Source organism: Cynocephalus volans, chromosome 1, assembly GCF_027409185.1.
Source record: "Cynocephalus volans isolate mCynVol1 chromosome 1, mCynVol1.pri, whole genome shotgun sequence".
NCBI lineage: Eukaryota > Metazoa > Chordata > Mammalia > Dermoptera > Cynocephalidae > Cynocephalus > Cynocephalus volans.
Genome location: NC_084460.1, coordinates 213764912 through 213789096, shown reverse-complemented (window position 1 = coordinate 213789096; position 24185 = coordinate 213764912). Strand labels below are relative to the sequence as shown.

The following is a 24185-nucleotide window of genomic DNA, read 5'->3' as shown; positions in this document are numbered from 1 at the left end:
ATGGCAGTCTGGTTTGCATTTCTTCCTTGATGGCTGTGCATTTAACTTTCTAGTCAACAGGGAGGTTCTCTAGCTGGCAAAGAAACATGGTTGAGGGAAAACTGGTCAGTCTTTTGATTTGTGGGTAATATTTTTTAATGAGAATAAAAGGGATGGGGGAATGTGCCCTTTGTGAATAAGAATCTAAAAAGTGTCTTAAATGGTAGCATTTTATAAGAAAACTCTTTCAAGCATATGTTCTGGATCTTCGAGCACAATCCCTACTTCAAATATTATGTCACCGTCAGGACATGCATCTCAATTTTATGTTTGGAAAATATGATTGCTAGAAATACCTCTTTCCCTCCCAGGAGTGAGCCTGTGACAGGGTTGTTGACTCCCATGGACAGAAGAAGACAATGAAGAAGAAGGAGTATTCAAACAAGACCAAGGCAGTCATCACTTCAATCAAATCATTTCCAAATTTCGGGGGATGGGAGCCCTGGCTGAGGGGAGTGAAGGGTGTTTATGACATATAGCTGTGTATTCCCAGAACTCTTTTATGTACTTTTATTTTATCTTCAAAAAGAAAGGACATATTAAAGGGAAATATCTAAGGAGGAGCAATGCTACATAAAGTTTATGTTTTCAGATCTGTTGCCCCAGAAAATGCTTTGATAAAACAAACTTAGAGCAATATAGCCAATTTCAAAGAAAAGCTGGGAGATATATCTTTCCATATTGCAACCTGACTGACACTGACAGACCACCAATCAGGCTATTCAAATTCTGATATGGCCTCTTGCCTCCCTCCCACAGAGAAAAGTAGAAAATGGAGGGATAGCACTTTTGCAACACGGAGTTATTTTCTTGATGACTAAATTTTACAGAGGCTGGTTAATTTTCAATATTGCTAATCAGGATAACAAGTCAGAGGGGAGATTTTTTTACATTAAACAAAATTTGGGCCCCCCAAATAAAATGATACCAGTTATTTTTCATTAATTTTGTAAATTTATGGAATGTATCATTGATTTATAATAGACGTGAATACAGGGAAAAAGAGATCTGTAGGCCAAAGTGTCAGTGATGCTAAAGGAAATAAAAGAGCAGTCTTTTCATCTTAGCATTTGTCAGAATGAACTGTTGATATGAATATTTCTTTTGCTTGTAGCAGTCTAACACATCTGCTGAATGTGGTCCCTGATGAGGAGATACTGTTGTGAGAGCTCTGATATGTGCTATCTTTAGAGATACACTCAACACACACATAATGTGGACTCTTAAATCCCATTCACACCATGAGTGAGGAAGGCGTAGGACCTCCTTTCTCAAATACTATGGAAAATTCAACTCATCTCATGGCTTATGAATCATTCATTCACACATTTGTTCAAATTATCAATCTCTAGGTCAGGATAAAATTCTGCTTTCCTCTACGTCAATTATCCACCCCACAAAACAAAATCACCAGCTAGCACTCTGTGTGAGCAGTAGGGTTATGAAAATTCCAAAGAAAAAACCAGTATCCAGCACTGGTTTTGGATATTGTTTGTAGGGGGTACGGAGACCCTGAAAAGCTAACAAGAATTAAGCTGAAGAATCTTCCACTGCCTGTGAAGCTGGGTTTGGAGTCATGAGGAAATTATGCGGTATGAGAACACCTGCTGGAGAACAGCAGGGTATCAATAATGAATGCTAACCTTTAAAAACAAAACGGGGATTCTTTTGAACGGCCCTGCATCTTTTTCTTCTCTTCAGGTGGTTTCATGGAGGAAAGATTTAAGATGTGATTAGAAGATTGAAAGGGTCATGGACCACCTCTCCCGAGGGCAGTAGCCTTCTGACACAAGAAGGAACTATCACGTTAGCCTGACTTTTGGTCATCTGCAAATAGTTGAGGATACACTTTGGAGAGCATATCAACTTTGGTTGGTGCAATGTCAGAAGTGAAAGGGGGGTTTTGTATCTTTCCTACAATCTATACATATACAAGAAATTTGAGTTAATACCTAGGGTATGATTAAAACATGGTCTAGAGTCACATGATGAAACAAAGCTGCCTCTCCCCGTTACTGCTTCCTTATTGGTGTTTGTGCTGTATTTCTTCGTTTTTTATGGAAACTTGTCAGTACTAACACTGGAAGGCTCAAATACAATACTTCAAGCTGGCACCAGGATTCTACTAACACTTAATGGTATCCCAAAACTCTGCAATCTTTTAAGGATACATAGTCCATAGAATAAATAAAACCAGCATCTACTTCCAGGGCAAGAATTAGTATGGATTTTAGAGGCCATTGGCTAAAAACAGAATGTCAATATGTTGCCGAATCAATTGGGTCTTTTTCATTTTATATTCCTAGCACTTAGCATGGCTATTACTAGGCATCTGGTCAATGCTATGGCAAAACCTGATATTATATGACACTTTCTTCTACTTAAATAATGGGAAAGATCTTGAGGACTTGACTCGGTTTAAAAGAAATGTACTGTAGGAGTTGAAAAAGGAAAATTACTACTATTATTATTTGCTAATACACAAACTACAATGTGTTATACCAGGAATTTACTGGTAAAACCATTCTGTAGATATGAAAAATCAAGCATATGTTAGTCACCATCATATAATGTTACATTCTAACTAATGTCCGTACAAAAAGGTCTCTCCCTGTAAGAAAGTAAATTCTTGAATCACAGGGAAATAAATTTATTGTTTTGGCTCATTCTTTCCTCCTTACCTAATTCTCTCCCATTTCTGGACCTCATTTTCTCTTGTTGCTCCAAAGTTATTCTGCTTTTAATATCTCAGAAGACCTGGACGGCTTCCACCCTGGATAGCAGGCTTTTAAAAGACATGGGCTTAACCTGCTACCCAGGTGCACTTTTTTCCCAACACTTCTCCATCTCTCATGGTGACCTGTGTTTTATCATTGAACAAAAGCTAGCTACACGGTACTCTATTACCAGCACATTTGCTCCCAAGGGCCTTTAAATAACAGAAACTGCCTGGGAACTATAAATGCAAAGGAACAAGAAGCTTGTAGGCCAAGATAAAGAAGCTTAAGGTTGGCTATTAATTTTGGCTAATATTAAATCATGACATAGCTCGCACGTAAGGATCACAGTTCAATTGTGAACCATAAAGAAGTTAAAAGAAAAGAAGATTTACAAGACATACTTAAGCACATTGGTGTGTATTGTGGAAGTTGTGAGAGTTATTTCAGGCCCAAGCAATGATAGACCCATGCCCTGATATATAAATTCAAATACAATTATTCTCAGACTAATACTGATAAAGTAGCAAAGTCGGCGCATGTCTCTACTCAAAGCTATATTGCAGTGTTGCTCATATGTACAAGTAATTTGCTTAAATTAACAGTGTGACAATTAGGTTACTCTGTCATACATCAGTTCCAACAAATTATTTAAAAAATACTGTCTTTTTCACTCAGTGATTTTGCTATTCATAAACATGACTGGTACAGAAAGTTTAGGGTGGATAACTTGTATCTGCAATTTGAATGGCAAATCTTTCTTTACTTCTCAATATCATTGACGTATTTTAGAAAAGTACCATAATTTTTCAAAGACATTATTTTCTTTGATGTCAGCAGCCTTAAACAATTAGTTATGTCTGTGTGGGTAATTACTTAAATGTTCTAGCAGTTAAATGACACTATATAAGCGGGTGTAGTTAGGAAAGAAAAGTGAGCTCATGCTTATTAATGTATAAAGAGTACCATGATAAAAATTATCAAGAAGATAAATATAAGCCAACACCAAATTAGCAATGTACTTTTTTTGAAGTAAATAAATTACTGTTGCCTTTCCTAGACATTTGCCTGGATTGATCTCTCAAACTTAAAAGAAATACTTGGGAGAATGCTTTTCTAGGGCCATTTTGGCCATAATTTGCTCTGTGAACCTAATAAAAGAAGAAGAAAAGGAAGGAATGAAAGGAAGTTGAAAAGAAGGAAGGAAAGATAAAAGGAAGGAAAGAATAAAGAAAGAAGAAAGGAAGAATCAAGGAACGGAGGAAAGGAGAAAACAGTTGCTGAATGGCTCAATTGAGCATTGTGTGAGAGTCCTTCCATATATCATTTCATTTAAACTTTATTATGTAAATTTTATAGAGGAGAAGGTCAATAGCCAGATATTAAGTTACATAGCTGGCAAATGGCAGAATCCAGCTTTAAGCCTGGCTTGGTCATTTCTAAAGCTGCTATACTTTCAAATAAATTGAAATATTTTTCTCCTCAATTTTCTTGTAAAATGGAGTTGAAAATTTTTTTAATCATCATTAGGATTGATTCAGTTTATCAAGAGTATATATGGTACTCTGTATCCTTTGGAAATATATGATATTTGAGGCAGGTGTGGGAGACCCTCATAGATCACGCTAATGCAAAACCATATTATTGACAAGTATACCATGTATTCAAAGCTATAGCCGTTCTTTATGGAGCCTCTTTCTCAAAGACCAAAACCCCCAGTGATTTTGAGAGAGAAAAATTAAAGTAACAATTATAAGAAATACAATTATTAAGAGTGAAACCTCCAATTCTGTATTCTATAGGCAATGGAATTTTATACCCAACTAAGCTTGATTATTTTGTTGATAAAGTGTGTGGGCAGACTGAAGGTATTTTTAGACAACTAAGGTCTCATGTTTTCTAAATGAGTTAGTGGACACTGTTACATGGTAATAGAAGGAGTTAGAGAAAGAAAGAAAAGCCATGGGATCCAGAAGACGGTGAATACAAGTAGGAAGAGCAGTGAAAGGAAATCACAGGATAATACCCTGGAAAGCAACCAGTCCAAATTGGAATAAGAGGATGCAAGGACTAGAGAAGAAGATTTTCAGGGGAAGAGAGCAGGGGGTGGCAAGAATACATAGACCAAGAAGATGAAAGCACTTAGTGACATAAAGGCCCAGAAAGCAAGAAAAAAAATGAAATTCAGTATGGGGGGTGGGGAGTCTGTACAAGAAATTCACAATCAAAAAATGAATCAAACTAAAAGATAACATGATTATAAACAAATGATGGAGCATAAGCTTTGAAAACAAGAATATTATAACTTGTGTGGCCCATAGTCATAGCATTGTACCCACAAACATGTTAATCCAATCTGGCACATTGCCTGGCCAAAGATTCTATAATATTTATGTGATCAAAATAAAGCTGATTCTTAATTTTTTTTACATTTTGATACAAAATATGGGGAAAAAAACATGGAGGGGGTTGTGAAACAGCATTAAATTATTAATATAGCTCTCAAACGTAAAAGATAGGAGAATCTTTTTCACCATGATCAGGGGCATTGCTCTTTCAGAATCACAGGGGTTATGATATGGTAAGAACAGAGAAGGAATCTAATACTTGGTGCTGCAGTAAGCAACTTTAAATAAACATGATAGCAAGGATGGTGATTTTTGGTTTTTAATTTTTAGAATTAACCTATGAATAAGTCACAATTATAGAAGCAAATGAAATAATATAAAACAGTGTAGAAGTACAATAGAAAAGGTAAAGCAGATGAGAGGGGAAGGGGGCACTAACTACCTCATCTTACCAATGGAGACTGACATCTCAATTTTCTATGCTTAATGGAACAATAAGTAGAGATTTAGGTAAAGTTGCAATTTGTGAAGAAAACCAATGTAGACTGTGAGACCAGCTTCATTTGACCATGAGTAATTGGGGAAGGGAAGGACCAAGTAGATGATACTTGGTGTAATTGAGTAAAATTCATGCCTATCACAGCAGAAATCTAAGGTAATGTCTAAGACTGAGAAATCAAGACATTGGAACATTGAAGATAAGGAAGATATTGACAAAAACAAACCAACATGCACCCCAAATAACAGGGTTATAGATACGGAGCTAATTACCAGAACTATAAATAGAAATCATTCAAAGTGGAACCACCTAGGGAGCAAACCTGGGATGAGGCTGGAAAACACTGCTTTTCATTATAAATCCTCGAGGTGTAATATTTAATCTTTAAACAGATTGTTTACAGTATACTGATTAAAACACAGAAGTAGTATGGCATTAATTTCAGTTTCTGATAATGCTATCCAGTATGGTTTTGCCCATATTAATATGAAGGAAACTACTTTCTAAACACACAATCCTCTCTGACTCTATTATTTTGATATAAGGAAAATGCACTCTCTTTCTTATAAATTACATATTAAACTGATTCAAGTTTTGTTTCCAATGAGATGCTCAATGTAATAACCTCATACATTTAAAAAGCATTCGCCATTCCGCTGGCAAATATGAATGCATTTGGAGAGCTTTTCAGAAGCTACCACTGCAATGGCACAATGATTGCTACGTCCACCTGAGCTATTAAGATTTCTATCCACTGAGTGATCATTCAGAACTGTCTGCTGGCTTCACAATGTGCCCTTCTCATTAGTCATATTAAAGAAATTAGAAAATGCAGCCCCATCAAGTGACTGTTTCCAGATCTAGATTCTGGCCAATGAAACCAAATATTGGCTAGGTCTCCATGAGCACAAAAATCAGATTTTGCAGAAAGGTTAGTGACTGAGTTTAGACTGAATGATATTGGGGCAATTCTCTTTTCACATAAAATGCTTTGTGGACAGTACTCTGACTGGGTATTATAAAGTTAATAAGGCACAGCACTTCCTGCCCCCGCAGTGACACTCAATAAATGCTGCCTGAATTCAAAGCTCAGCCTTCTCAACCTGTTGGTAACATTATGTGAAAGAATAAACAGTTTGGAAAGTGGCTTTGGCCCTGCAGAACCCCTCCCGGGTTTCAAGAAACATAACTGTAAGGCCCAAGCTACCAAGCACAGCTTTCCTGAACCTTGGTAATGAAGGACAAAAGATCTGGAAGATTCAACAGTTTAAAGAATCTGATACAGACTCTATGACCAAATATACTGCAGAGCAATTTTAAAGGCCATATCACTCTTTCTAAATAATTCTACCATTTGAAAGAGTTAAGCCATTTTGCTTGGAGAAATGAACCATTTAACCATTGATCATCAATTTATTTTACGTAATTTTTCTTGACTAATTAAAAATATTTATTTTATTTCTTTTTCTAAGTCTCTGCCTTAGATATAATAATAAAATGGGTTAAAGTACTAAATTTCACTCGCCAGGTATGGTTAAAAATTGGTTTAATGCCTTTTACTGAGTTGGAAAAAAAAATCTCAGTAAAAGCTTTAAAAAAAGTTCACAGTTAAAACTGAAACAAGCCCAAGAAATGATGGTATTTGCATAACTTGATCTGTATTTGGAAAAAAGAAATTCCACTGAAGACAACAATGGAAGCTTAGCAAATCAGAATTTTACATAGATTTTCCATATCCCTACTAATGAATACTGACTCACTGGTCAGCTATGGTGAAAATTTAATGGAAATTCTACAATAGGAAATGCATGAATCACAATGTGTTCAGTGGTTCAATTGCATCAGGATGAAAACTGCAATAGGCATTCAGTTTCTCTTTCTGAGACCAATTCTAGAGCACTGTAGTAAATAACTCTTCAGTACTTTGCTTGGAGCCAGACCCTGTCACTGAATTAAAACACCTTTCATTTTGCTAATCATGAAAAATTTGGACTTTATGTAAAATTGGGATTGTTTGGCTGCTAATCTGGTTTTGATGGCAGGTAACCTGGAATGGAGTCCTTTCTAAGAAAATGATAATCCATGGAATAAATTCTAAGATAGAATTGAAGGCAATACTACAATACTCTATGAAATTAAATCTGTACAGGGTCACATACTGTCTATGGCACTAAAAAAACATCTTCATAGAGTAAAAGTCTGACACCAGTCTGATTTAAAGCAGGTCTTAGTTTTACCCCTCAGGGCTATATTCTAAGAATTTTCTGCTCCATTAGTGATAGGTATGTTCATGTCTCATAAAATTCCACCTTCTGCAACTGGTTCAGAGTGCTAGCTAATTTTTGGGTTATGTTCACCAATTTAAAAATGAACTAAAATTGATAGGTCAAATAGTTATTGTAAACTACTTAAATAATTATCATTCTAAGTATAGCTGAAAATATTAAGATCTGTTTTGCCCTTTTCCTGAAAAATGATTGTATATTAAAACACCTTTTGGTTTCTATAAAAATTAGTCTTTCAACTTTCTTCTCAGGGATAGGAGTTTATTTTAGCCTATTTTCAAATTCTTTCTTATATTTAATTTTCAAAAGATATCCATAAGTTAGAAAAATTGAAAAATAGGGAGAATAGTGGATTCCATTCACGTTTTCTTGTTAGGAAAATAATATGTTTTGCCTGTATGATCTGTAAGGTGATTTCCAGTTATAGAAATCTACTGTATCATTGGTTCTACCTCTTCATCCATCCACACACCTATCTGACACTCTAACAGTGGTAACATCAGTAATGAGCCATAATAGTACTAATAGCAGAGAATATTTATTGAATACTTACTTTTGTTCCAGAAACTCTGCTAAATGCTTTACATAGGTTATCTCATTTACTCCTCTCAATGACTTTCAATGATGCATATAAGAATCCCCATTTAACAGATAAGAAAGCTGAGGCTCAGAGAGATCATAATTTGCTCAATGTCAGTATGAGTAAGTAGCAGAACCAAGGTCTTAATTCCAGTTAGTCTAATGCCAGACACCCTGTTTTTCTATTTTGGTAGTTAGATAGTTTATTGTCTACTTCTTTAGATATATTTGCAAAAGCACCTAGTTATTTCAGTTTAGATTGAGCTTTGGGCTCTCCAGCTCTCAATATCCATAAGTTTTCATGACACTAGTTTATCTTAGATTTTCTGCCTCGCACTTACTTTAGACTACTACTAGGATGAGTAGATAACTTATTATTTAAATCAAGACACTTCTGAGAGTGAAAAGGGCTGCTAGGCCCTTTCACTTTCAGGCTACTAGAATAACCCTTTTGCTGCTGGTGCAGAGCCTAGATCCTCTGAAGTCAAAAACTAGGTATTTTCTTCAGTAATCCCATGATGCTACCATTATTTTCTCAGGATTTGTTTCCTGGACAAATATTTTTTCCTCTGTTATGGTGCAGAAAATTTAATAACAAACCTAAAAAGAATAAAATATCCTAATATTTGTTTAGAGCTGATTAGCCATGGACACAGAGGCACATTCATTTATCACAGTTACAGTACAAGTATAAAATGTCCTGTACCTTTAATAAGTCCTTTTTCTTGCAGAGTTTTCAGGGAAGGTCTTCGGGTAATAAACTTCTTTAATCTGCTTTTAACTCGGTTTTTGTCGCTTGTATCAGAAGCACTATGATGCAGTCTGAACACTGAAGATTAAAAAAAAATCAGAGGCTTTCAGTAAATTTCTCCTTTATGATTATTACTTTATGCAAATATGAGTAGAAAACAGTAGTTATGGAACAACCACCTGAATTAATAGCTCAGGCCCTTCTGTCTAGATAGGGCATTGGAGCAAAATCTGCCCATGTGAAAGTATTAGTCCTGCTACGACATGAATGTGGAATGAGAATGGGGTTCACTCCATGTATTCACAATTTATTTTCACTTTCATTCCTTTCTATTTAACATGATAACCTTTATCTAGATAATTCCATGTATCTGTATCTATACACAAAATTATGGCTGGAGTAAAGAAAAATTCATCTATATTACTGGAGGGGTGGGGTGGGGCTGGTCAGGGAGAACTCTTTAGCATTGTTAATTTCAATGAAGTCTGACTATATACTATCTCTAGATAATGCGGGCGTATTTGAAGGTCCTGCTTGCCCCAATACTTTTGTCAATCTTCTTTTTTATATTAACTTAAAGTAATTTCTTTCTCTGAAACAGCTTATTTCTTAATCTCTTTATCAATGTATAATTACCACCAGTTCTAGGTGAAATTTGGAAACACAAATTTGCCGCAGACTTTTTCCATGTCTTCATCAGTCCCCTGTCCTCAGCCTCCTATTCTCAGCTTTATCTTCAAAGTCAGGTGTGTGTCAAATTCAATCCTGAACAAATATTTGCTGAATGTCTAATAATTATCCGTGCTAAAGGCAGTGAATTCAATGATGAATGTAACACATGAAGTCTGGGTTTTCATTAAGCATAGAGTCTAAACACAGTCAAGGTGTCTCATTATTAATTACTGACAGAAATTCATCGTGTCTGTAAGATAAGATATGGGGGGGGGCCCTTCACTGTCTTAACCCAATTGTTGACATAATGTGAGGATGTAGCGCACTTTATTAGGCACTGTTTTTCAAAAATATAGCTCTGCTTTTAAAACTCTGCCTGGCGTCGAGTGTGAGAAGCCACCTTATAACTGCTCAAGTAACGAACGACACTTTGCATTCTCCCTCCCCAGCTCTGACCACGAAACAGTTGTAAACTTGAGTTAGCAGGATGCAGAGTTAAAGTGAAGTGAAAAGCTGAGAAGGACAGAAAGAGAAAAGCATCCTTCCTGCCTCCTATCTGGGAGAAGGGTGATGATTTATTTTTAAACTAAGTTAAAAGTTTTGATTATTGCATGGGACTAGATGCTATAAATTACTGAATTGAAACAATGCTTGCCACTTAAAAGGATTATAATACTTTATATGACCTTAAAGTAGGGTTTCTCAGCTTTTGCACTATTGACATTTAGGACAGACAATTCTCTGTTGTTGGGGGCTGTCTTCTGCAGACTGTAGGACATTGAGCAGCCTCCAGGTTTCTACCCACAATACTCTAGTAGCACCCTCTCCTCAGATGTGACTATAAAAAATGTCCCCAGACATTGTCAAATGTTCCCTGGTGGTGAGGGAAAGGGGGTGGATGGAAAATTGTTCCCTGTTGAGAACCACTGCCTTAAATTGATTGGAAGAGTTATAGGATCCACTTAAGTTTTCCTTTATTGGTAGTAGGTCTATCCACATGCTGAGAAACTGTAAAAAAAAAAAAAAAAAAAAAAAAAAACTGAAAAGCAAAAAAAAAAGTGTATATGTGTGTATATATATATATAAAACATAAAGATTTGATCTATCATTTATCTGCATTCTATCATCTGTCTATCAATCATCAGCTATCTATCTATTAAATAAATTGCCAATAAAAGTACAACCACTATCATGTGAGGAGTGTGAATGGGTCTATCACTTGAAGAGGTTGGGACTAACTACTTTAGAGGAGAGCTTCCCAGCTAGTATGCCTGGAAGAATGGGTTATATGGGTGTGAAAGGTATAGATGCCCTCAGCATTCAGGTTAATTAGGTAGGACCGGGACAGCCTGAGGCCCTGGAGCAGTTGTGTATTGCTTGGCTGTGAGTGATCTTACACATTTCCTCCAGTAGGCTATACAAATCCTATCATTTTCTATGTGTACCTTAACTAAACTAGTTTGAGAAGCACTGCTTTAGGCCAGTGCTGTCCTATGCGGTAGCCACTTGTCACTTGAGGCTATGAAAGGCAGCTTGAGCCATATGTCGAAATGATGATGTTTCTGATATTTTCAGCTAAATGAAATAATCTATTTAATAAATTAGTATTATTTAAAACCTGTTTCTTTTCACTTTTTAAAATGTGGCTACTAGGACATTTTACATTACACATATGATTCACATTATATTTCTGGACGGTACTGCTAGATGCTAAAAAAATAAATACCAGTTGACCATCTATTACATACATGCCAGTGCTGGATTTAATTGTTGTGGATAAAATGCATATGGCCTGTGTAATTAAGATACAGCATAGTAAGGAATATAATAGAAGTACAAGAGACTAAGGGATCCTGGAGGAAGGATTGACTTCAAGTCATTTGGGAGAAATAGCAAATGCCCTTAGAACCCAAGCAAGAAAAATTTGCCTCCATAGGACACGACTATCAGGCATTAACTGATTCAAAACTGCATAATTGGAAGAGTCATTTTGAGCATCTTAATATACTGTGCTTGCAGGAAACCCTATCGACTTTCATTCTCGGTCCAGCAATTGCAATGACCACCAGCAATGTATGATCTACTCAACTGAGAGCTGTAGTCAAAGTCCCACAGGTGGAGATTCTAGTGCTAGAGGCTGAAGAAAGACATCCTTCAGAAAAAGTCCTCCTCAGGGCAATTTTGGTTTCAAGTCCATCTTTGGAAAATACCAATCTAAGGAATAATTAATCTAACTTTTCACAGGTTACCAAAGGTAATATTTTCTATACCTGGTCTCACCTCAAAACCTTACCATCTGCCATGACAGAATGCAAAGAAATGCAGGGTCAGGCAAGATATTTTTTCTGCCATTTTGGAACTAGTAAAAATATGTGACTAGAAAGTACATTGCAAATTAAAGCACATACACACACAGCATAAATGCTAAATTATAAAAATAATTAGGTAGTGAGTTATATCTTTTTGGAAGCCCCTAGGTATTCTGGTGATAGTATTCTTAATTAGGGAGATATATATGTATATTATATTGTTTTCAATACCACCATCTGGTTCCACATGTGAGAAATGTCTGTAAGGTGCATTGGTTTTTCAAAGAAAATGGGAATATGTTTTTAAATGCTTTATCTTGTTTCTTTCTCATATGTACTGAGAAACGAGTAGAGTCTTGGATAAGATTACATGGTTTTTAACATAGCCAAAATCTCCAAAGTTGCCTCTAATGATGACTTTCCTGGAGACAGACTAGAGCGTCAACCTCCATTTCCTGATGCCGTAAATAATCGTCCTCAGATGACAAGTCAAATTACAAGGTCTTTGCCATCATTCATTCCACTCAGTTTTTTCCTAAGAGTTATGCAGAAGTTAAAGTCAATAGATGACTGTAATATATGGCATACATTTTATTAACCAAATAACTTAAAAGTGCTATAAATACAAAATAAAAATGTAAGAAGCACATGGTTATAAAGCAAAGTCCATCACTAGGTTCCTGTAAACAGCAGTAAAAGTCTTTGAATATTGTGGTTTACAAATCTGATTTTAACAGCCAAACCTATAAAACAGTTTACACTTGTCTGTTGTCAAGGGAGAAAAACTTGCCAAATTGTTCATTTTAAGTAAATACAACATAACCAATTAAGGAAAGCAAAATTTAAACACATGCCTATAATAATCAGGACATAGTTTGCTTCTGATTTCACTACTGATTTTAACAGAACAGTGCTCCTTCCATTTTCCCACAGCACCCAAGTGACCCCACACATACTTTTAGAAACTTGTAATCACACAGTGCAAATAAAAGGACACTTTACTGGAAAATACACAGTGTGGTACAATAATCCATCATTTATGAAAAATAGAATTCAGCCTTTTCTTTTTCCTCAGAGATTCAACTGCTTTTTGAGGGCGAAGCTTCCTGCAGTTTAAAGATTTATGTTAAGCCAATGAGCAGTTTTTTCCCATTCCCATTTAAACTTTTTATTCAAAAATGAAAAGAGCCAAAAGGGACATGGGTTTAAATTCCCAAGCATTTAATCTGATTTACAGAGGAGACCAGAAGAATCACTCTTAATTTCACATATTTTCACCTCCACGAACAGTTAACCTGAACTGTGCTAGCTTTACATGTATTATAGAATTAACATATTTTCTTTACGTTTTCCTCTCTCTTTTCTACTGATGGGTGATCTTCTCTTTCAAGTCCAAACAAAAAGATATTTTTTAAAGAGTAAGAATTTTGAATACCAGTACACAATTTAAATCTCAACACACACACACACACACACACAAACACACATGCACATACACACGTGCATGAGCCAAAGGCATTTGCTTTAAGCACCATTCTTAAGCAGTTGAGAGATTTAATTGGTGCTAAAGCTGCCCTCACCAGAGAAGAGTTAGGATTGTGGGCTTTCTAAGATGTTAGGATAGTGGGCTTTCCCAGATGATCTTCAGTTAATAGCATTACATATGAGAATAGGCATTAGCCCAACACAAGTTTTATACCTGTCCAGCTATTATGGTGTTAAAACCACGTCTAGAAATAGAAACGCTTATTGTAATAGGTGCCCTTTGCATATTTATTCTCCCACTTTAGTAATGGGAGGGAGAAACAACACAGTTTGGACAATGAACATCTACTACTATTCTATTAAGAGTATGGGAACCACAAAAGAAAACCCCCAAATCTTCCAGAATCCAACGGTTTGGATAATATGATCCAGAAGTGTGCATCTGCCAGAACTCCTCTTGCTGGAGACCTTATTTTGAAATATCCCCCTTTCTTGCCAAATTGCTGTTCTCGCGGTATTCCCATGTTACAATTACATGTTGTTATTTTTTTCTCTCTCTCTTAAATTTGGAAATGCTGGGAGAGCTAACATTTCAGAAATGTTGCTAAAGGAAAGCAGAGTCATTACCCTTCAGAAATGCTATTACAAACAGCTTTCTAGACTACTGGTTCTCACTTTATTGGTAGGGTTTTACATAGGGATCAACATCAGGTGTAGATAGACAGTTTTGTTAGCAACTAAGGGTTCCCAAGACTTCATTCAATTCCAGGAAGATGTCAAGGCAAAGCTGGCGGCAGTTGCTTAGTGCAATCATTTTACCACACTGTGGTGTCCAGAGGGGGAGATCCACAAAAAAATGACATAATAAGGTTATGTCAGGCTCTTAATCCCCAGAGATTCCAAAACACTTCTCAAACCATCACAGGGATTACATAACAAAGTACTGAATTGTCTCCAGTCATATTTTCCAGTACAACCTTCTTGTATTTGGAATTACCCTGTTTTACCACTTTCTCAATTAATTAAATAAGAGCACCTAACCCAAAATTGATGGAAAAGAGAAATAGAGTTTATTAAATTTTTTTTTCAGCCTCCTGCCTGATTCCTTTTCAGGGAACACACACTTGTGCTAACTCATGGGGTTGTAATAAATACTGCTGCGCCCTCTCTAGTACACAGTTTTAGAACTGCAGAACTTTGCACATAACTCCATGTGTCAGTGGGCAGAAAGACTAAGTTTGGGCTTAATGTATTGTTGGCCATTTAATATCTTGATTTTTCACATGCTTAATGTAAATAGAAGTCATAATTTCAACCCCCAACTTGCAGTCTGAGAAGCTAAGTTATTGAAACTTTATAAGAGACTTACTCAAAACAGAAATCGTGATTAAATCTGGAAATAATTGCAAGAGGGAATGCAGGGCATTTTAACAGCAGCACTTTGTTTTAACCACTTAATTCCCACTTAGACATTGTAGAAATAAAAAAATAGATGGTTAGATTTGTAACAGAAGGATATGTACACATTATCTATTCAATGATTCATATTCGTGCTATCCACCCATTTAAGAAGTGAAAATATATACAAGAAAAATGTTTTCTTTTAGACTAAATTATCTAGTCTAAATAGTCAAATCTGATCACATGTTTACATGTTTAGTGTCAATAAAGACCTGGCAATCTACTATCATTCAGCCATATAGAAATTCCATGGCTACTCTTCCCAGTAACATATGTATCCATATCTTCTACCTCTAGTATATTTATGCCTATGATGTAAATTCTTCACTATCTTTTTATGTATAGGCTTAATATTTTTATTTTGTTGATAATACGTCTTAGGTGTGTCTATATTGATAATGTATTTCTATGGTGTAAGATAGAGTGTTTTGTTTAAATTCTTTTTATTATAGTATATAGTATAGCTTTGAATTGCATAATGAGTACATTTTTAGAAACACAAGAGGAAAGAAGAGTAAATATATCTAAATAGCAAAAATCTATTGTGTGTGTAGAGACACACAATGACATTTTTTCCTGAAACAGAATCAGATACAGAATAGGATATAAAGATTCAGATCATTAAGACATTCTTCTATTGACTAGATATTTTGTCTTGGTTTCTTATGACTTGATACGGTGTCAGTAAAAGTTTGTCACTTGAGAGCTGTTCAAAACTTTGATAAATTTACTCATAAAGTGAGTGGTTACTGAGCTAAGGCAGTAGCTGATTTTGAAAGCTAAATTACTAAAAAAAAAAAATAATAACATAGGGCATCAATCCAGACAAGGGGCAGTTTGAAGTAGAAATATATTTTCCATGAGGAAAGACTGTATATTAAATACAGGAATGGGTTCCCTTCTAGTGATAGAAAACAGGCCACAGCCAAATCAAATGAGCAGAGTCTTATAGATAAATGTGAACATTAGTCAATGAACAGAGAAAAAACCCAAAACACAACAATTGACTTGTTGGTATGGTAATTCTATGATAGAGGTAACAGCACAGCAAGATTCTAGGGAATTAACACTTAAAATTTTGTGAATACAAAGTAAAGTTGGAGGATGAAACAATATTCATATCTACGAGCATTAGGTATTTCAGTGCTGATATACTGACCCAGACTCTAGACCATGTTTAACAGTGTTTGGATTGGGTGGTATTTAAATCCTCTCTCCATATATACATATATAGTGAGAACTACCAGTGTGTATCATGTATGTGTTTGTTTCTACATTTGTGAAAATGTGTGTAAAGATGCATTCTCCTAACCAGCTGGCCATCAAAGGGTATAGAAGAAAGTAACATATGACGACTTTGAAGCTCTTTCTTTAAATCTCTAGACTCCTGGCCCTTTGTGTACTGCAACGTATTCTTAAAAAAGAATATGCTATAATATATCCTTAATTTTTCAAGCATAAAATTTGAGCCAGAACAGAAAAATATTTATGACAGGCACAGGTAATTTGAGCAATATCTTAAAGCCAAATAGTCAATAGTCAAGAGAAAATGGTAAAGTGTTTATTTAGATTGCGAAAAGTTAAAAAATTATATATATAGTATTGATTCTTTTAAAATAGTCTTAATTTCCATGACGGCTAGCTAATCTGATTATCCTAACATCACATTTATTATTAATAATGACTAATGGTTTTGAGGTCCTTGTTATGTGACAAGGAACTTACTAGGCATGTAACATCTCATTTAATCCTTATAGCCATTCACTGTGGTAGGCCCTATTATTGTTGTCCATTCTGCAGATTAGGAATCAGAGGTTTAAAGAGGTTAAGCCATGCAGAAAATATGTGGCAGAGCCAGAACTCAGGGCTGTCTGATTCCTGCCCCAATGCCGTGCCTCTCCATCTGTTTGGCAATGCTGTCCAAGTGTCTAAGGACACGGAGAGATGGTCATGGCCCTCCACCATACTCAAGTACTTCAAACCTAAGTTCATGGTTTACATGAGCTGCTTACCAAACTGTCTCTTGGTGGTGTGTATTATTGTAGACCTGAGAGAGAAAGTGAGTTGCTTTAGCGGAGATGAGTGAATCACAGAACTGCAATGGGACTGGTGGCTGAACACTCTCTGGATTACCAGTCAGAACAGTTGAAGAAGGCAATTGAGTAGTACAGAGTTGTGACCACCATGACCATGAATTGAGCTCTGCTGCAGGCTACACACTGGACAGAAGGTGAATCGCTCACTGTGTTCCAGATGGCTGTACGTGGCAAGACAAGAACGAAAACAGAAGTGGAGATGCAGATGGTGATTGGGGCTGCCTTTTAGGCAAAAATGACAGCAAACTAGTGGATCTCCCGATATCACTCCTGCCATCACGCAACATCACACAGTCTTTTTCAGACAGAAGCACACTTAGCCCAGACCAGTATAAGTGAACACATTTACTCCTACAATTTCCTTAGCTGTTCTCTCAGCCAAACCAGGAAATCTCATTCTTCTTTATGCCCAACTCCAGAGATCGGTGGCTCGTTTTAGTCATGGTTGCTTCACAGGAACTAAGTATAAGAGTTCAGGATCAGCACTTATGGGGAAAGCAGATAAACACCACTGATAAAGTTTTCTTCCTACTGCTAATGCCATTCCTTCAACAACAACAACAAAAAAATGTGTTCCTTTTTCTCTCACCCTTCTCTCGCACTTTTAAATACTGTAGGGTTTGGATTCTGAGTTTCAGCTCTGTCACTTAACTGGTATCTTCTTATTCAAGCTATGTAACTTTTTTGTGCCTATATTTCCTCATCTGTTAAATGGGGTTAATAATATGTACACCAAGGATTGTTATGTTAGTTAAACGCCCTGATATATGAAAAACACCAAGCACAATATCTAGCATATAATAAGCATGCAATAAATGCTAAAAATTATCATCAGTATTAATCTTATGATAGATATCCTGTATTGTCATCACTGCTATAATAATAAGTAAACAGAACAGGTGCTATAAAAAGTACCCCTTTCACCCTCCATCCTAGTAGCTATCACTTTTTAAGCATTTATTGAGCATTTACTATCTATCTTGTATTATTAGATTATGCCTTTAGCTGTTGCATATGTGTGTGTGTATGCATGTGTGTGTGTATATATATTTAAATTAACTGTTATTTGGCTCTCTATTTAAAAACATACTTGTATATAATCACAAGAGTTACCTGCGATTAATTTCTGCTAGGTAGAGTATATTTCAAGACTTTGAACATGTGTTAAAATCATTGGTTTTCGAAGAACTATCCATTAATGACTTTCTGAACTGTGACAATGGATATTGACAGTGCTTGTCAGACTAAACCACTATTGATTGGTTCACATCATGTGTATAGCAAAACCAATTTCTTTCAAGTGCTTCTTTCTAACTGAAATACATTATTGCAGCCTTCCTCTCTGTTTATTATAACACCCAAGCTCATCGCATGTAACACATCCAGCAAAGAGGTTTCACAATGAACGAAACAGTAAACGCCAACACAGAAAGTGAAGGTACTTAGCAATCCAAATACTCTTGTACTGTAAGTTGCTATTCCTTTTGAAAATATTGATTCCTTGCAGCGTCTTTGTCTTTATTTTATAGTCCTCTCCAATAAGGAAATATCATGGACTAAGAGAGCTTTGCTATTGTTTAATGATCCTATGACTCTCATGGTTTTTACCCATAAAAGAAACTATTTTAAGTATTGTGTGCATGTTTAAGTTGTGGAAAAGAAAGTGTTTCTGTTGGGTCAGTGGTCTCCTGCCTATAAACATGCACAGCAACACTCCCCTACCGTATGTGTCTTTTTCCAAACCTTAGAATGTTTTCTCCATTGAGTGACTTGGGCCAACTTTGGGCATATGTTACATATTGTACAGTTTCATTGTTAATTTGAATTTGCATTGTGCTTTTCTTCTGAAGAGGGCACATTTCTTACTGAAACAATATTCTTACATAACAAAGAGCAGTTTTCACAATACCTCCATGAGTGGAAAGGATTCCAAATTTTTTTTAGTTGAAAATATCACTATGAAATAAGGTCTGAAAAAGTGCCTTCCACAGGTACTGACTGATCATACATCATGATTCCTGCAGTGTACTAGGAGCATCTTAGAGCCTAAACAGCCTTCAGTCCTAGTTTTTCCCCTTTTAGAAGCTCTCAGTTGACTATTCAAATCCCTGGGAAAGCAGGGTATTTCTAAATTCCTAGGGTAATTCTCAGAGTATTCCTAAAATTACCACCCCTCTAAAAATGATCCCTAAAGCTTACATGAGTCACTCCAATGATAAAAACAGGGAGACTTGGTTAACTATACAAACGCTTTAATTAAATCTGGTCTAGTGCTGCTAGCTTCTCTCCCATTCTACGCATGCCTGGAAATTTAAAGAAAAAAAAAATTGCTTAGAAGGCTGGCAAATGCTAGTTGAGCAAAATATATCATCCTTCAAAGCCCCTTCTTAAGACACAAAGTTCCAAGTGTACTTGAACATCCCAGACACAGATTTCTCTCGAAATGAGGATTCCTTAGGGTCTTGCCAACTGCTCCATGCTATGGCCCAGGAGAATGACTGCACTCAGCACCCTGATCCATGCCCTTCCTTTGGCTTCACCTCTTTTCTGTGGCCTTCTCACCCCCGCATTCCCTAGCTGTGAGACAGACTCCTGGCCTTGGGCCCATTCTCTTGGCATTCTCTGCAGGGTTCACTCTGTCCTGAGGAGCAATTGGTTGTCAGAATGGTAGCCTCCCTTGCCTTTTTTGGGACATCTGAGATCAAGAAATGTCAGGCCAGAGTCAGCCTCTCACAAAATAGTTTTGTTGAGACAGAACCCTCTATTAGAAGCATCATTTTGACATAAGCTTCAAACTATTTGCTCCAAAATGTGCGTGTGAAGCACTGATACCCTCCCCCACAGGAAGTGTATTGAAAATGCAAAGGTTGCCCTGAGCAGATCTGTGGAGACAGTATGTAGTCTATGGCTAAGTGATCAGGATAGTGGGGTGGTTTGTCCTCACAAATGCTGACAGACAGCTGCAGTTTGCAGCTGGCAGGGAGTTTAGGCTCGCTAAACAAAGATCTAGCTGGAACCCAGTGAATACTTGGCTCTATTGCAGTAATCATAATTCATAACATACATTTCTAAAGAAGGAGCAAAAACTAGGAAAAGACCCAGGAAGACCCACATCATTCTGAACTTGATGTGGTTTGCATATAGGTTGTTCTATTTGTTGTCCATTTTGAAATCCTTTTGGGGTTCTGTATGGTGATGGTGGTGGCCATGTCTGTGACAAATGAAACTACTTTCTGCTTTCTAGCTACTCCTTCAGATTAATTCTTCCTTCTACTAAAAATCTGTGATGGGAGATTTAATTACTGCCAAAACCCAAGTGTTATCCCAAATATTTTATTTCTTTTCCTAAATGACTTAATTGTAATCAAATTGCCAACCTTTTTTTCTGTTTTTGACCGTCAGATAACCCCATTCTTGGGACCATTTCATGTTGGAGTCTCAGAAACATGAAATATTAAATTTGGAGGGAATCTGGGAGAACATAGAGTAAATGCTCCTAGCTTTTGAGATGAGGAAAAAGACACCCGAATTGTTTAAGTCACTAGCTCAAGGCCACATAGTTAGTAAGAAGCAGAGTGAAGATCCAACCCAAATTTCTTAACCACCATTTCTGGTTTTTTGTCAGCACATCCTTATGTCTCTCTAATTCTGGATTTAATTTTATTAGAAAAACTGTTCCTCAATCCAGAAGAATGTTCTAGAGGAGCCAGTTTTGTTGCTTGAGGCACCCACTATTGCCTCAATTCTTCCAGTAACCAGGAATTTTAGATTTGAATCTGAGCACAGTAATTGCCATCAATTAATTCTCTTTTAGTCTACATATTTAGAATTGGGGAGTTTTGAATATAATATGGAAATATATTTAAATTCATATGCATAATTATGCATAATAATATGAAAAATACATGCCCCAAGGGAAGAAAATTACAGTAGCCTTCCTTTTGACATGTAACAATGTTAAATGTTTTGCTATTTTCTTTTTCTCTAACTTTTGGTAACCTGAAATCTGTAATAGATTATTATTATTTGGGGTTTTGAGCTTCTCTCTCGGGGAAGAGGATTCTGATGCCGAATGCCAGTACACCCTTCCAGATGCAGATGTCACTTAGAGGAGTGCTCTGCTAAATATCCTTTCCATGTGTTTCAGCCTAAGCTAGGAGGGAATAGAGAGGACTGAGCTACGGATGGGAAAACGCGTTTTGCCAAGTTCCAACCCCTCTGAATTGTGAACTTTTGGACTATTGAACAGGCTGAGATTTTGGTCTTCAAGCTTGTTTACTCTTAACAAAATGGAACTTCTGGTCTTAGAAAAAAATGTCTCTGGGCTTTAAAGGCCTCCAAAAGCTTCTTGAGACATTAAGTACCTCTTACATAGAATAATACAGTGATGATTTAAGACCACAGGAATTGGAAATGCATGGATTAAGTGACCTTTAAAATACACATAGGTTTAAAATAAAAAGGAAAATGCACTTATCAAAAATGCATTTGGGATTTATTTCTAAAATATGGTTGGAAACATTAAGCAAACTCAAAATGAGGCTGCGTGCACACATCCTCATTTTGACTTAAAGATCTGTCTTAAATAACACAACAGATGTTGTCATCAGCATTTATTCCAACAGGGATACTATGACTAGTGAGAAAGATGCGCTAAGACTTGGGTAATAATAAGAACTATTGTCATTGTTATCCCTTAATCCTACAAACTGTCAAGGCACAACCAAGAGTAAAAGCGAAATATTCTGGCAGGATCTGACTCCTTCCCCATATTTGCCAGGCAGTTAAGTTAGGAAATATCCACCGGGAAATACTTCCTTAAATTAGTCACCAGAAAGCAAGGTTAGCTGTTTGCACTCCATGGCACACAGAAAAAATAAAGAGCCACCTGTGTACTTTAGTCTGAAAACACTCCTGACAACACAAACAGGTGCTAGCCTATGTCATAGTTAAGGAAAGCAGAGGGGGACAGAGCATGAATCATGGATGGGCCTTCGCAAAGGGAAACTGAACATTAAGTGATTCACATGAGGGAACAGCCAACGAAGAATTGCTCTGGGTCATATGAAGGTTGGCAAAAATATTTCTTTTGCCAGTTTCGTGGCCACATGAAATTAACTGCTGTTGGAATATATACTGAAGTCAAGGGTGGATGTGGGGCAGGTGGGTCTTCACACTGTTGTTTAGAGTTTAATGGTGCTCTGTACACTCTCAGCAAACCTGGTATATAGTACGTGGTCAGTAAAAAATATTTACTGAATAGGGTATGAGCAAGATGTGTAGTGGAAAGCATATAGGCTTTTGTGTTAAGAGATCTCTTTTTGGATCCCAGCTTCACCACTTAGAATGTGTGTGACTTAACTTCCCAGGTTCCCAATCTCCTTATCTGTATAATATGGATAAAGAGATCTTGGTGCAATGTTGTGAGGATTAAATATCCTGATGTACAAAATCATAATTCTTTGTATGGACACAGGTAGATTACTGTCTTCCTCCTTTTCCTCATTTTCTTCCTCTTTTGCACCATCGTCACCATCATGATCATAATTTACAGCTTGCACTGACTCTATATAAGAGTTAAACAGAGATGGTCCTTGGGCTAATTATTAAACATCACGGTGCTGACATGGCTAAACAAAAGGAGGACATGAGAATTTTAAGAAACTTGAAAAGAATATAAAAATTAAATTAAGCTTCTATTAATACTAGCTGTCAGTAGAGAGCTACATCCATATTGCACAGGAAAAGCCCTAGAAATCACTTGTTGAGACAATAAATTTTGTCACACTTTTAACACATTGCATGTCCAAATCTCCAACTGTGTGAATGTTTATTAATTGCAGCTTTGATGGCAATAAATGTACTAGCATTATAAATCACACCAGGTGAATGAATGGTGTGGGTTACTGCTACCACTTCTGCTAATAATAATAATTAAAAAAACAACAGATATAATAATCTTTTATTATTTACCTTCATTTCAGATTTAAATCCTGTGTCTACCCAAACAGGTATGGCAGGAGATGTGCTTTGATAAATATGGCAGCAATGCTACCTTATATAACGGTAATTGTTGTCAGAATTGCATCAGAAATATATACCATGCCATGCAGCTTTAGGGTACACAAATATAGCTAAAACACCTCTAACATATTCAAAATGTTAAGAAAGATCCTTAACACTTGATTAATCGCAGATGGAATGTCAGTTCTGGAGAGAATGTAAAGATCTGAGGAACTGAATTATGAATGGGATGGAGAGTGAGGGAGTAACAGGCAGAAGATCCTTTGCTTTGCCGCTACAGGCCATGGGATCATATTCTGGATTAACTCTGGCTGCTCAAAATGAGTGCCTCCCTGGTATGCTTCCATAACCCCAGATAGAGGTAATTGGTTATACTTATTGTCAGTCATTAATTATACTCTAAACACACTCTTCCTTGAGCACATCCTGCCTCAGGGCCTTTATGCATGTTGCTTTCTTTGACCTGAGCTTTCTTTCCTAGATATCCCCATAGTAACTTTCCTCATTTCCTTCAGGGCTGTCTCCAAATGTCACCTCTCATAGGTTCCGTTTTTATTTAAAATTGTAAGCCTTCCCCACTTAGGTGCTGTCTATCCCTTTCCTATTTTTTTCTTTGTTTTGTTTTTTGTTTGTAAATTGTTAAACATCACAATCTGGCTAATATATATGTAACTTGTTTTAACATTTCTTTTACCTCCCAGTAGAATGTTAGTTCCACCAGAGAAGGATTTTTGCCTATTTTATTGTATTTTACTTTTTAGTGACTCCAGTTACAGTGATAGAAGAGTGTTGGGCAAATAAGTTCTCAATATATATTTGTTGAATAAATAAAAGGATATTCTGAATTGCTTTTTCAGAAAATGAAAGTTCTTAATTCCTTAGCTCTGATCAGTAAAGTAAAAAGAAGCCTCTTTAAACAT

At 36.3% G+C, this 24185-nt stretch overlaps 1 protein-coding gene across 1 annotated transcript in view; it reads right to left on the bottom strand.

The window, feature by feature from the left end:
• The window catches only part of ARHGAP15 (Rho GTPase activating protein 15), a 563492-nt gene that overhangs the window by 242208 nt on the left and 297099 nt on the right, over positions 1–24185 (bottom strand). Inside the window, exon 8 of the mRNA XM_063076301.1 lies at positions 9174–9296. Within this exon, the coding sequence (XP_062932371.1) occupies positions 9174–9296 (123 nt within the window). The remainder of the gene's footprint in view (positions 1–9173; positions 9297–24185) is intronic.